Source organism: Entelurus aequoreus, linkage group LG05, assembly GCF_033978785.1.
Source record: "Entelurus aequoreus isolate RoL-2023_Sb linkage group LG05, RoL_Eaeq_v1.1, whole genome shotgun sequence".
Taxonomy (NCBI): Eukaryota; Metazoa; Chordata; class Actinopteri; order Syngnathiformes; family Syngnathidae; genus Entelurus; species Entelurus aequoreus.
Window position 1 is genome coordinate 52,575,002 of NC_084735.1, and position 13,722 is coordinate 52,588,723.

The following is a 13,722-nucleotide window of genomic DNA, read 5'->3' on the forward strand; positions in this document are numbered from 1 at the left end:
GCAAGGGGTTCTGGGTATTTGTTCTGTTGTGTTTATGTTGTGTTACGGTGCGGATGTTCTCCCGAAATGTGTTTGTCATTCTTGTTTGGTGTGGGTTCACAGTGTGGCGCATATTTGTAACAGTGTTAAAGTTGTTTATACAGTACCCTCAGTGTGACCTGTATGGCTGTTGACCAAGTATGCCTTGCATTCACTTGTGTGTGTGAAAAGCCGTAGATGTTATGTGATTGGGCCGGCACGCAAAGGCAGTGCCTTTAAGGTTTATTGGCACTTTGTACTTCTCCCTACGTCCGTGTACACAGCGGCGTTTTAAAAAGTCATACATTTTACTTTTTGAAACCGATACCGATAATTTTGAAACCGATACCGATCATTTCTGATATTACATTTTAAAGCATTTATCGGCCGATATTATCGGACATCTCTAGTTGTGATGTCAGTGGATATCTCCATATATGGGAGAAATTTACCCGAAGAGATTTGCCGCAAGTCCGCCATTATAGTCCGACGTCGTAGTCAATAAGCTCCTTCATTTTCTCTATCCTCTTGTTGTGGGGCAGACTGGCTCATACATGCACATGCATCCTCCGCTGCTGCCATTTCTATTATAAAATAGTGTGTAGTTGGAGCTCCGTAGAATCACTATGGAAGCGCTAAAAACGACAACATGGACGGCGGGGAGAAGAGGCTGTCGAAGTGGAGGCACGTAAATAAGAACAGGCCACAAAACGGCGCATGCTGAAGAGACGGTCAAAAAACGGTATGAAGATGTTCTGTAAAACATGATCTATGCCACAGGTGTCAAACTCAAGGCCCGGGGGCCAAATCTGGCCCGCCACATTATTTTATGTGGCCCGCAAAAGCCTGGAAATAATATGCGTTAATAAAATGCTTAATCTTTTCTTACTAAATATATTTGTTCTTTCCCTTTTGACATGTACTGCATGCAATTGTATATCTTTTAAAATTCAATATTATCAAAATGAAAATATTTTGTTATCATGTATTCCAAAAATATTTTGTGTTGAAATAAAGATAAATACTGTACTTAAATATCTGCTTGACTTATGATTTCGAAACAAATTATCAATCAAATTGTAGACTGTAAAATTGACAATAGATTTTACGGTTACATTTTTTTACCGTAAAATCAACTTTGGTACTGTTTTTTCCATATAGAGTAGGACACGAAAACATTAAAAAACAAACAAAAAAAACATTAAAACAAAAAAAAACTGCCAGCTCTCTTGCTTTAGTTTTACCGCTAAAAACTGTGGTATTTTTTTTTCCATTCCATTTATTAAATTTTTTTTATATGCTGTAAAAAAACATTGCTGTCTGGTGACTGAGCTGCCAGTTTTTAAAGTAAAATATAATATTTTTTTTGCAGCTTATGTAAAAAAATATATTGTTAATGTATTATGTACATGTATATTCATCCATCCATCCATCCACCTTCTTCCGCTTATCCGAGGTCGGGTCGCGGGGGCAGCAGCCTAAGCAGGGAAGCCCAGACTTTCCTCTCCCCAGCCACTTCGTCCAGCTCCTCCCGGGGGATCCCGAGGCGTTCCCAGGCCAGCCGGGAGACATAGTCTTCCCAACGTGTCCTGGGTCTTCCCCGTGGCCTCCTACCAGTTGGACGTGCCCTAAACACCTCCCGAGGGAGGCGTTCGGGTGGCATCCTGACCAGATGCCCGAACAACCTCATCTGGCTCCTCTCAATGTGGAGGAGCAGTGGCTTTACTTTGAGCTTCATCCAGAAAAGCAGAGCTTCTCACCCTATCTCTAAGGGAGAGCCCCGCCACCCGGCGGAGGAAACTCATTTCGGCCGCCTGTACCCGTGATCTTGTCCTTTCGGTCATGACCCAAAGCTCATGACCATAGGTGAGGATGGGAACGTAGATCAACCGGTAAATTGAGAGCTTTGCCTTCCGGCTCAGCTCCTTCTTCACCACAACAGACCGATACAGCGTCCGCATTACTGAAGACGCCGCACCGATTCGCCTGTCGATCTCACGATCCACTTTTCCCTCACTCGTGAACAAGACTCCTAGGTACTTGAACTCCTCCACTTGGGGCAGGGTCTCCTCCCCAACCCAGAGATGGCACTCCACCCTTTTCCGGGCAAGAACCATGGACTCGGACTTGGAGGTGCTGATTCTCATCCCAGTCGCTTCACACTCGGCTGCGAACCGATCCAGTGAGAGCTGAAGATCCTGGCCAGATGAAGCCATCAGGACCACATCATCTGCAAAAAGCAGGGACCTAATCCTGCAGCCACCAAACCAGATCCCCTCAACGCCTTGACTGCGCCTAGAAATTATGTCCATAAAAGTTATGAACAGAATCGGTGACAAAGGGCAGCCTTGGCGGAGTCCAACCCTCACTGGAGACGTGTCCGACTTACTGCCAGCAATGCGGACCAAGCTCTGACACTGATCGTACAGGGAGCGGACAGCCACAATCAGACAGTCCGATACCCCATACTCTCTGAGCACTCCCCAAAGGACCTCCCGAGGGACACGGTCGAATGCCTTCTCCAAGTCCACAAAGCACATGTAGACTGGTTGGGCAAACTCCCATGCACCCTCAAGGACCCTGCCGAGAGTATAGAGCTGGTCCACAGTTCCACGACCAGGACGAAAACCACACTGTTCCTCCTGAATCCGAGGTTCGACTATCCGGCGTAACCTCCTCTGCAGTACACCCGAATAGACCTTACCGGGAAGGCTGAGGAGTGTGATCCCACGATAGTTGGAACACACCCTCCGGTTCCCCTTCTTAAAGAGAGGAACCACCACCCCGGTCTGCCAATCCAGAGGTACCGCCCCCGATGTCCACGCGATGCTGCAGAGTCTTGTCAACCAAGACAGCCCCACAGCATCCAGAGCCTTAAGGAACTCCGGGCGGATCTCATCCACCCCCGGGGCCTTGCCACCGAGGAGCTTTTTAACTACCTCAGCAACCTCAGCCCCAGAAATAGGAGAGCCCACCACAGATTCCCCAGGAACTGCTTCCTCATAGGAAGATGTGTCGGTGGGATTGAGGAGGTCTTCGAAGTATTCCCTCCACCGATCCACAACATCCGCAGTCGAGGTCAGCAGAACACCATCCGCACCATACACGGTGTTGACAGTGCACTGCTTCCCCTTCCTGAGGCGGCGGATGGTGGTCCAGAATTGCTTCGAAGCCGTCCGGAAGTCGTTTTCCATGGCCTCGCCGAACTCCTCCCATGTCCGAGTTTTTGCCTCCGCGACCGCTGAAGCCGCACACCGCTTGGCCTGTCGGTACCTGTCTGCTGCCTCCGGAGTCCCATGAGCCAAAAGAACCCGATAGGACTCCTTCTTCAGCTTGACGGCATCCCTCACCGCCGGTGTCCACCAACGGGTTCTAGAATTACCGCCACGACAGGCACCAACTACCTTGCGACCACAGCTCCAATCAGCCGCCTCGACAATAGAGGTGCGGAACATGGTCCACTCGGACTCAATGTCCAGCACCTCCCCCGTGACATGTTCAAAGTTCTTCCGGAGGTGGTGATTGAAACTCTCTCTGACAGGAGACTCTGCCAGACGTTCCCAGCAGACCCTCACAATGCGTTTGGGCCTGCCAGGTCTGTCCGGCATCCTCCCCCACCATCGCAGCCAACTCACCACCAGGTGGTGATCGGTAGAAAGCTCCGCCCCTCTCTTCACCCGAGTGTCCAAAACATGAGGCCGCAAATCCGATGACACAACTACAAAGTCGATCATGGAACTGCGGCCTAGGGTGTCTTGGTGCCAAGTGCACATATGGACACCCTTATGCTTGAACATGGTGTTCGTTATGGACAATCTGTGACGAGCACAAAAGTCCAATAACAAAACACCACTCGGGTTCAGATCCGGGCGGCCATTCTTCCCAATCACACCTCTTCAGGTTTCACTGTCGTTGCCAACATGAGCGTTGAAGTCACCCAGTAGGACAAGGGAATCACCAGGGGGAGCACTTTCCAGTACTCCCTCGAGTGTATCCAAAAAGGGTGGGTACTCTGAACTGCTGTTTGGTGCGTAAGCACAAACAACGGTCAGGACCCGTCCCCCCACCCGAAGGCGGAGGGAGGCTACCCTCTCGTCCACCGGGTTGAACTCCAACGTGCAGGCTTTGAGTCGGGGGGCAACAAGAATTTCTACCCCAGCTCGTCGCCTCTCACTGCGTGCAACGCCAGTGTGGAAGAGAGTCCAGCCCCTCTCGAGAGAACTGGTTCCAGAGCCCTTGCTGTGCGTCGAGGTGAGTCCGACTATATCCAGCCGGAACTTCTCTACCTCGCGCACAAGCTCAGGCTCCTTCCCCCCCAGCGAGGTGACGTTCCACGTCCCAAGAGCTAGCTTATGTAGCCGAGGATCGGACTGCCAAGTGCCCTGCCTTCGGCTGCCGCCCAGCTCACAATGCACCCGACCTCTATGGCCCCTCCCATGAGTGGTGAGCCCATTGGAGGGGGGACCCACGTTTCCTCTTCGGGCTGTGCCCAGCCGGGCCCCATGGGGACAGGCCCGGCCACCAGGCGCTCGCCATCGCGCCCCAACTCCGGGCCTGGCTCCAGAGGGGGGCCCCGGTGACCCGCGTCCGGGCGAGGGAAATCTGAATCCTTGTTGTTTCCTTTCCATAGAAGTCTTTGAGCTGCTCTTTGTCTGATCCCTCACCTAGGACCTGTTTGTCTTGGGAGACCCTACCAGGGGGCATGGAAGCCCCCGGACAACATAGCTCCTAGGATCATTGGGACACGCAAACTCCTCTACCACGGTAAGGTGGCAGCTCAGAGAGGAGATGTATATTCATATATTACTCATTGTTAAAAATGGCCCTCTGAGGGGCAACCATAACTGCGATGTGGCCCTCAATGAAAATTAGTTTGACACCCCTGATCTATGCAAATTATTTGACCAAAAAAATCACTATAACATGTTATGTAGACCACAAGGAAGTGTTTTAAATGGAGAAAAAAAACAATCTTAATAAGACCCCTTTGAAAGGTGCTGTTTTGGAACTTCCTCACAACACCATCTACCAGCTTATTTTACCATTAGTGGTTTAAAAGAACACATTTGTTTGACAATTGTCTATATTTTTCACAATTGTGCCCAGAAATGACTGGTGTGTATGGCGGTCACTCACCCGGTCTCGTCAATGTGTACGGGCAAGGAGCGCGTGCGAACATACAAAAGCAGCCCGAGAGAAGCAACCAACAATTTGCAGTCATGTTGTTGTTATGATAGAATATACATTCTACGACCGCGAACGCTAGCTATCCAAATTTGTATTACTAACTAATAGGGCTGTGAATCTTTGGGTGTCCCACGATTCGATTCAATATCGATTCTTGGGGTCACGATTCGATTCAAAATTAAAAAAAAATTCAATTCAACACGATTCTCGATTCATTCAATACATAGGATTTCAGCAGGATCTACCCCAGTCTGCTGACATGCAAGCAGAGTAGTAGATTTTTGTAAAAAGCTTTTATAATTGTAAAGGACAATGTTTTATCAACAAATTGCAATAATGTAAATTTGTTTTAACTATTAAATGAGCCAAAAATATGACTTATATTATCTTTGTGAAAATATTGGACACAGTGTGTTTGTCAAGCTTATGAGATGCGATGCAAGTGTAAGCCACTGTGACACCATTGTTCTTTTTTTTAATAAATGTCTAATGATAATGTCAATGAGGGATTTTTAATCACTGCTATGTTGAAATTGTAACTAATATTGATACTGTTGTTGATAATATTCATTTTGTGTCTCCACTCAATTGCTCTGTTTATTGCAGTTCTGAGTGTTGCTGGGTCGGGTTTGGTTTTGGAATTGGATTGCATTGTTATGGTATTGCTGTGTATTGTTTTGTTGGATTGATTAATAAAAAAAAATAAATAAAATAAAATAAAAAAATAAATAAAAATAAAAATAAATCGATTTTTTAAAAATGAGAATCGATTCTGAATCGCACAACGTGAGAATCGCGATTCGAATTTGAATCGATTTTTTCCCACACCCCTACTAGCTAACAACAACTAAAGCTAATGCGCGTGCATGTGTTACGTACGTATGTAATTACTTCATTACATAAGAGGGCGGGATATAGTGTGTAAAATACCTTGGAAAGTTGGCACCCTCTACACATCTGTAAATGTTGAAAACAACTGCTTTATGTCAGCGTGTACTCAGTATAGCTGGCAGGTTTCAATTTAACCGAAACTACCCATTGTGACTTGTAACTTTGTTGAAAAAACATTTGGAGAATGGGCTATGATGAAGAATTTAGTTTACATTGTTTTCCTATAGGGATGTGCCGACGGTGCCACCGATCAGTATCGGACAATTTTCGTAAAAAAGTACATCACTGCCTTTAAATGGTGATCACGAATATCTGTTTTTAGTCCCGCAGCTGGCAAGCTGTCTCCATCCACAGTGTTGAGTCGATCCCCTAAGTTACTTAGAATCACCTTCATTAGTCAAATAAACTGCATTTCTGAGTACCTTAAGTATCAATATCAAGTAAACCAAATGATTTAAATGACTCCAAACAATGTTTACCAGTAAAGCAGCAATAGAAGATTGCAATGAACAACACAGTTCACCACATATCTTGAAGGGAATTTGTACTGAGGCACATTGTATTCATATATACGCATGAAAATGATTCTTGAAAACCCTGTTATCATAATATTTGGTCAATAATTTACATGAAAAATAAATACTTCTGGACCCGCAATTGACAGCCAAGCGGCTTCATGTCTGATAGAGCAGGCAAAAGTTGACAATGGCAGGTAGTTGTACCTTTGAAATGTTTTCTGGAAACTACATTAGTTGTTTGATAGTTGAATTAGCAAATAAGTTTGAATCATTTGAGTCAGGATGTGAAATGTAAAACATTCAGAGAGCACGAAGTAAAGTAAAGGTTAGTATTGCACCCTGAAAATAACAAATCAAATATATGATTTAGCTCATTAGTGGGTTGAATGTGGTGCAACAATTACACAATTATAATCATGGTTAAGGTGTACTGACACCATCTATAATGTGGGATTTGGGCAAGGGACCTAAAATGTTTCCAAGTGCAAACACTGCATTAAAAGCACTTAATAATCCCATTATGCGATGTTTACAAAATATTAAATTCTTCAAATTTTGAAACAAATTTTACTTTGCTGTTCTTAAATATCAGTACTATACCATCTACTACAGTGGTCCCCAACCACCGGGCCGCAGCCCGGTATCGGTCCGTGGACCGATTGGTACCAGGCCGCACAAGAAAAAAAAAAAAAAATATATATATATATATATTTATTTTTTATTTTTTAATAAATCAACATAAAAAACACAATATATACATTATATATCAATATAGATCCATACAGTCTGCAGGGATACAGTCCGTAAGCACACATGATTGTATTTCTTTATGACAAAAAAAAAATTAAAAAAAATACCATAACATGTTTTCACCCTATCGTAATGAGAAAAACAACACTTTTGATGCAAACGAGCAATCCTAACTGTCAAAGCCAACGACAGTTGTTGAAGTGTAATTCCCCCTCTTTAGCATTGAGGTATTGTGTGGCAGAACGATCACTGTGGATCGACTACTACCAGTCCAAAATAGTCGGAATCCCCCGCGTAAGTATTCCATTTACCGTATTTTTCAGACTATAAGTCGCAGTTTTTTTCATAGTTTATAATCAGGAGCGACTTACAGTATGTGTGAAATTATTAACACATTACCGTAAAATATCAAATAATATTATTTAGCTTATTCACGTAAGAGACTAGACCAGGGGTCGGCAACCTTTACCACTCAAAGAGCCATTTTGGCAAGTTTCACAAATTAAAGAAAGTAATGGGAGCCACAAAAATAATTTAAAATGAAAAACACCGCATACAAAGCTTAAATGCTTTGTGCTATGTTAACCAGGGGTCTCCGACCCACGCACCGGCACGCACTTTAATGTGGAAATTTGATGTTAGTGCAGCCCGCGAGTTTTGAATGAATGGCGCTTGATAGCGTCATACTTGCCAACCCTCTCATTTTTCCCGGGAGACTCCCGAATATCAGAGCGTGATGACACTACTTTTGGCGCCCTCTTCAGTCTACCCTAACAGTGTACCTGCTCGACCACATGTAGAATGCAGTTTCAGCTTGCTAACGTAAGTGACAGCAAGGCGTACTACCTCAGCAGCCACACATCTTACACTGACGGTACCAATAACCAGAATCCCATGCAGCCCTAACTCTTCCGCTCAACCAACGCACGGAGAGGGGGGTGGGGGGGTTTATGTGTGGGGGGATTTGGTGGTAGCGGGGGTGTATAATGTGGACCGGAAGAGTTAGGGCTGCATGGGATTCTGGGTAATGGTTGTGTTGTGTTTATGTTGTGTTACGGTGGGATGTTCTCCAGAAATGTGTTTTTCATTCTTTTTTGGTGTGGGTTCACAGTGTGGCGCATATTTGTAACGTAACAATGTTAAAGTTGTTTGATACGGCTACCGTCAGTGTAAGCTGTGTGGCTGATGAGTAAGTATGCTTTGCTGTCTCCTGTGTGTGCAAGTAATAACAACATACAACATGTGGCTGGACTGGCACGCTGTATGTAAATGCTATAGAGGACAATTACTGCAGTGCAATTAGGGCACGCCCTTTATTTAGTAATTAGAGTGTAAATAGGATTATTTTTTCCCTGGGAGTAATCTATGAGAGACACTGACATCCATAAGTCTCCTGGGAAAATCGTGGGGGGGTTGGCATGTATGTAGCTGAGCCGCATCAGAGTGGTCAAGGAGCCGCATGCGGCTCCGGAGCCGCGGGTTGCCGACCCCTGGACTAGACGTATAAGATTTAATCGGATTTAGCGATTAGGAGTGACAGATTGTTTGGTAAACGTATAGCATGTTCTATATGTTATAGTTATTTGAATGACTCTTACCATAATATGTTACGTTAACATACCAGGCACGTTCTCAGCCTGTTGTTCACTATTCTTTATTTATTTTAAATTGCCTTTCAAATGTCTATTCTTGGTGTTAGGTTTTATCAAAGAAATTTCCCCAAAAAATGCGACTTATACTACAGTGCGACTTATATATGTTTTTTCCCTTCTTTATTATGCATTTTCGGCCGGTGCGACTTATACTCCAGAGCGACTTATACTCCGAAAAATACGGTAGTTGTAAACAAATGGCACAAATGGCATCCTGGTCACAGAAGGTGACCAGAATGTCTGTAACTCCTGTTATTTGTTGGAGGCTAAATTGAGAATTTTAGGAATCGTTGAAAGGACAGTGTTGTATGTGGGAAACAGGTGGTATCGCAGACCACCACCCCAGTTCAGGAATGTTTTTTCAACCTTGACATAGAAGGCTTCCCTAGACATATATAAAGTTATCCCTGGACACTTGACAAATATATTGCATATAGTGTTGTTACTACTGGAACCTACATTTCCCGTGGTCAGTAAAGTTCTATCACAGCTGCTGTAATAAAAACCGTACCTCGTAGTCTCTTTAGCCTCTGCTCACGCCTCCTCCTCCTCAGCACCAGCAGGCCGATAAAGATGACGACGATCCCCACCAACACACAAGAAATGGTCACCATCATTTTCAAACCTTCGCTGCCACCGGACGTGTCCTCGCTTATGTTAGGGGCCTTAACTAGCGGGGCAATGGTACCTGTGGAAAAAAATAACATTTTGTCATGACAAAACTAAATATTCTATTTGAATCAGTTGCTCTCATTTGAACATACTTTTGAGTTATTCGGTGTGATGCACAATATATTTTTTAAATGTATTACATGCAAGTCTTCTGATCATTTACAGCTTAGAATCTAACATGCCGAATGGTTCATGTTTTCCTCACAAAACCATGTAGCGGCTGTAACGCCAGAACTCACTGCCGTCGTAGCTGAGCGTTGCAAACTTGATCCTCTTCTCAGCGTAGCCGGCGCTGTTGTAGATTTTCATCTGCAGCTCATACCAGGTGGCCTCCTGCAGGTCATACAGGACGTAGCTTTTGGTGAGGGAGGTGCGCTGCGCCGTGGTCCACGAAGGCGAGTCCATGGGGCGATACTCCAGCGTGAAAGAGGTGATTGGACATCCGCCGTTGTTCCAGCCGCTCAGGTTGAGCTTGACTCGGGTGGCGTTGATGCTGGTAAAGAGCTCCTGTTCTTTGGAGTACTGAGGTTCTGGAGAGAGAGAGACGGGAGGAATAGAACGAATAAATCTAGGAAAAGCCTAAATTGTAAACCACGAGCACAGGTTCTATTGTGCTTTAGAAATGTACACAAACTAATCATCTATGTCATACTCATTACAGGCCCTTCGTGATTTGATCTGATTAGTGGTATTCAAAGCAAGATGTGGGTGAAGTTGGAATTTATTTTTGAATTGTTTTTAATTTGCATGCATTATATTAATATTGAATTAAAACATCATCACAATAAATAAAATAGTTTAGTAATAAACATGTCACCACAGATAAATTACATTAAAAAGAAAATATGCATTTGAATGATATTATTTATAATATACTAAATATAAAATTACATACACACATACAGTGGAACCTTGGTATACGAGTGGCCCTGTGCATGCGTTTTTCGGTATGCAAGCTGTCTCTTGGCTAATTGTTATGTTTGGGCTACCAACCTCCCCTCCGCGAGTTGGCATAGAGAATGTCACGGTGAACCCCGTAAGAAGTGGATGATATTCACTGAATTAAAGAAATAAATCATCGAAAACATGACAGAGTGTGTAGCGAGCTAACTTGGTGAAGCAGTTGGAGCGTAGCACTGCAAGTCTGCACCACACCGAATCCAAATAAGTCAATAACGTCAGCAGAGAACATTAAAATAATATCCAAACAGCAGACAGGTATCCAGAAAAATATGAAGAAGCTGCTGATGGTGTGTTTGATGGAGAGGCATCAGGGAGGACATGCCATAGAAGTCAACTCTCCAAGGTGAACACTGTACATTATTACATTACTTTACAAAACTACTGTAGTGGTTTGTTTGTTTTCATATAATAATTGAAAAAAAAAAAAAAAAAATATTCAAAGAGTGAAATTGTGCTGGTTGGGGAGGCTAAGCATCGATTAAAATTAATTTTAAATAATTTCAATGGGCGACGCCGTTTCGCAATACAAGTTGTTCAAGGTACGAGCTGCATCACAGAACCAATAAAACTCGTATGCAAAGGTACTACTACCGGTACATATATATTTATAATTATATCATCAGAATCAGAATCAGAATCAGAATCAGAATAGTTTTATTGCCATTGTTTGAGAACGGGTTCACAAACTAGGACAATAAAACTATTCTGATGCATTTTTGCCCACGTCCACACTTTAGAAGCTTGGGCTATGTAGTCAAGAACACATATTTAAAAAACAACGTATGTACTTTTGGCCTTCAAACATTTGTGTCCTAAAAATTGGCTTTTGAAAAACTACAGCCAGGGTGAATATTTAAAAAAACCCTACTGCTTCAGTGTTGGGTTGATGGGTAAAAACAGCTTTTTAATCGTGTGTCACAAGAAATATGCACAATGATTACTGCTTTGCACACTCTTGGCATTCTCTCGATGAGCTTCAAGAGGTAGTCACCTGAAATGGTTTTCACTTCACAGGTGTGCTTAAAGCTCATCGAGATAATGCCAAGAGTGTGCAAAACAGTAATCAGAGCAAAGGGTGGCTATTTCGAAGAGACTAGAATACAAAACATATTTTCAGTTATTTCGCCTTTTTTTGTTAAGTACATAACTCCACACGTGTTCATTCATAGTTTTGATGCCTTCAGGGACAATCTACAGTGTAAATAGTCATGAAAATGAAGAAAACGCATTGAATGAGGAGGTGTGTCCAAACTTTTGGCCTGTACTGTATGTTAACGGCCCCGCCTCCACCCACAGCGTAAAAGAGAGTGGATGACTGACAAGAGGGTTCATTCAGTTTATTTCATGCAGATATAGAACAAAAGGCACAAATTTTGTTGAAACTTTCATGAAATGGCAGAAATGGGATAAGGAGCCAGTGATTACGTTTTGGGGGCAGAGGTGGGTAGTAACGCGCTACATTTACTCCGTTACATCTACTTCAGTAACTTTTGGGAGAAATTGTACTTCTAAGAGTAGTTTTAATGCAACATACTTTTACTTTTACTTGAGTATATTTATAGTGAAGAAACGCTACTTTTACTCCGCTCCATTTATCTACATTCAGCTCGCTACTCGCTACTGATTTTTATCGATCTGTTAATGCACGCTTTGTTTGTTTTGGTTTGTCAGACAGACCTTCAAAGTAGGATCTATGCATGCCTGCTTTTCACCAATCAGATGCAGTCACTGGTGACGTTGGACCAATCAAACAGAGCCAGGCGGTCACATGACCGTCACACGTGGACCCCGACTTAAACAAGTTGAAAAACGTATCCGGGTGTTACCATTTAGTGGTCAATTGTACGGAATATGTACTGTACTGTGCAATCTACTAATAACAGTTTCAATCAATCAATCAAAAGTGTGAAGGAAAAAAAGACACTTTTTTATTTCAACCGTACGTCCCGTCAAAAGCCTAAAGACTGACCGCACAGTTCCTGTCTTCACAATAAAAGTGCCGCTCCATCGCGCCTGCGCTAACAAAATAAGAGTCTCCGAAAGCCAGCGCAAACAAGCTAGCAAGCCACGGAGTTTGCCGCCAATGTATTTCTTGTAAAGTGTATAAAAACGAATATGGAAGCTGGACAAATAAGATGCCAAAAACCAACCACTTTCATGTGGTATTAGACAGAAAGGAGGAACTTTTTTTCTCCTCCATTTGAAAATGTGGACGTTATCATCACTGCTGTCTGATTCCAATCAATGCAAGTCATCAGAATCAGGTAATACACCAACTTATATTCTTGTCTTCATGAAACAAAGGAATATATGTGTGTTAAACATGCTTGTGTTATCATTAATAAATAATAAACATTTATTAAGTAATTGATTAACGTTGAAAAACTTATTGGGGTGTTACCATTTAGTGGTCAATTGTTGTACGGAATATGTACTGTACTGTGCAATCTACTAATACAAGTTTCAATCAATCAATCAATGAATGCCTACTGAGCCTATGGTACCGTTAAGTTATTGTGGCTCAATTTGCCTTAATTTTTTTTATTTCAATGTATTATTATTTAATATATATTATTGTTTTAGTTGCTTAAGAGATATTCCTGGCTCTGAATTTGCTCATTGCTATTTTTATGTTTTTGTGCATTATTTGTTGCCGTCATCATTAAACGAACAGGTTACTCATCAGTTACTCAGTACTTGAGTAGTTTTTTTCACAACATAATTTTTACTTTTACTCAAGTAAATATTTGGGTGACTGCTCCTTACTTTTACTTGAGTAATAAATCTATAAGTAATAGTACTCTTACTTTAGTACAATTTCTGGCTACTCTACCCACCTCTGTTTGGGGGTAATCCAGATCACCGTCTAGATTCAGGATTTCTTAAAAGGTTTATAAGTGCGCTTTCAGAGTGCTTTTCTCAATAGTAATATGACTTATGGGTGTGGTATTAGATTAACACACTAAACATATTCATATTGTTTGCTTTGCGTAAGTTCACCAATAATAACTGGAGACATTTCTTAATAACGACAGATTCCAATATTTTAAACATATGTTCTAAGTACATGT

At 42.8% G+C, this 13,722-nt stretch overlaps 1 protein-coding gene across 5 annotated transcripts in view; it reads right to left on the reverse strand.

Moving 5' to 3' along the window:
• Positions 1 to 13,722, reverse strand: part of dscama (Down syndrome cell adhesion molecule a) — a 304,891-nt gene that overhangs the window by 17,129 nt on the left and 274,040 nt on the right. For all 5 annotated transcript variants that reach the window (XM_062048353.1, XM_062048352.1, XM_062048351.1 and 2 more), the window contains 2 exons: positions 9,928 to 10,218; positions 9,528 to 9,704 (listed from right to left, as the gene is read on the reverse strand). In XM_062048353.1, coding sequence (XP_061904337.1) covers positions 9,528 to 9,704; positions 9,928 to 10,218 — 468 coding nt within the window. The remainder of the gene's footprint in view (positions 1 to 9,527; positions 9,705 to 9,927; positions 10,219 to 13,722) is intronic.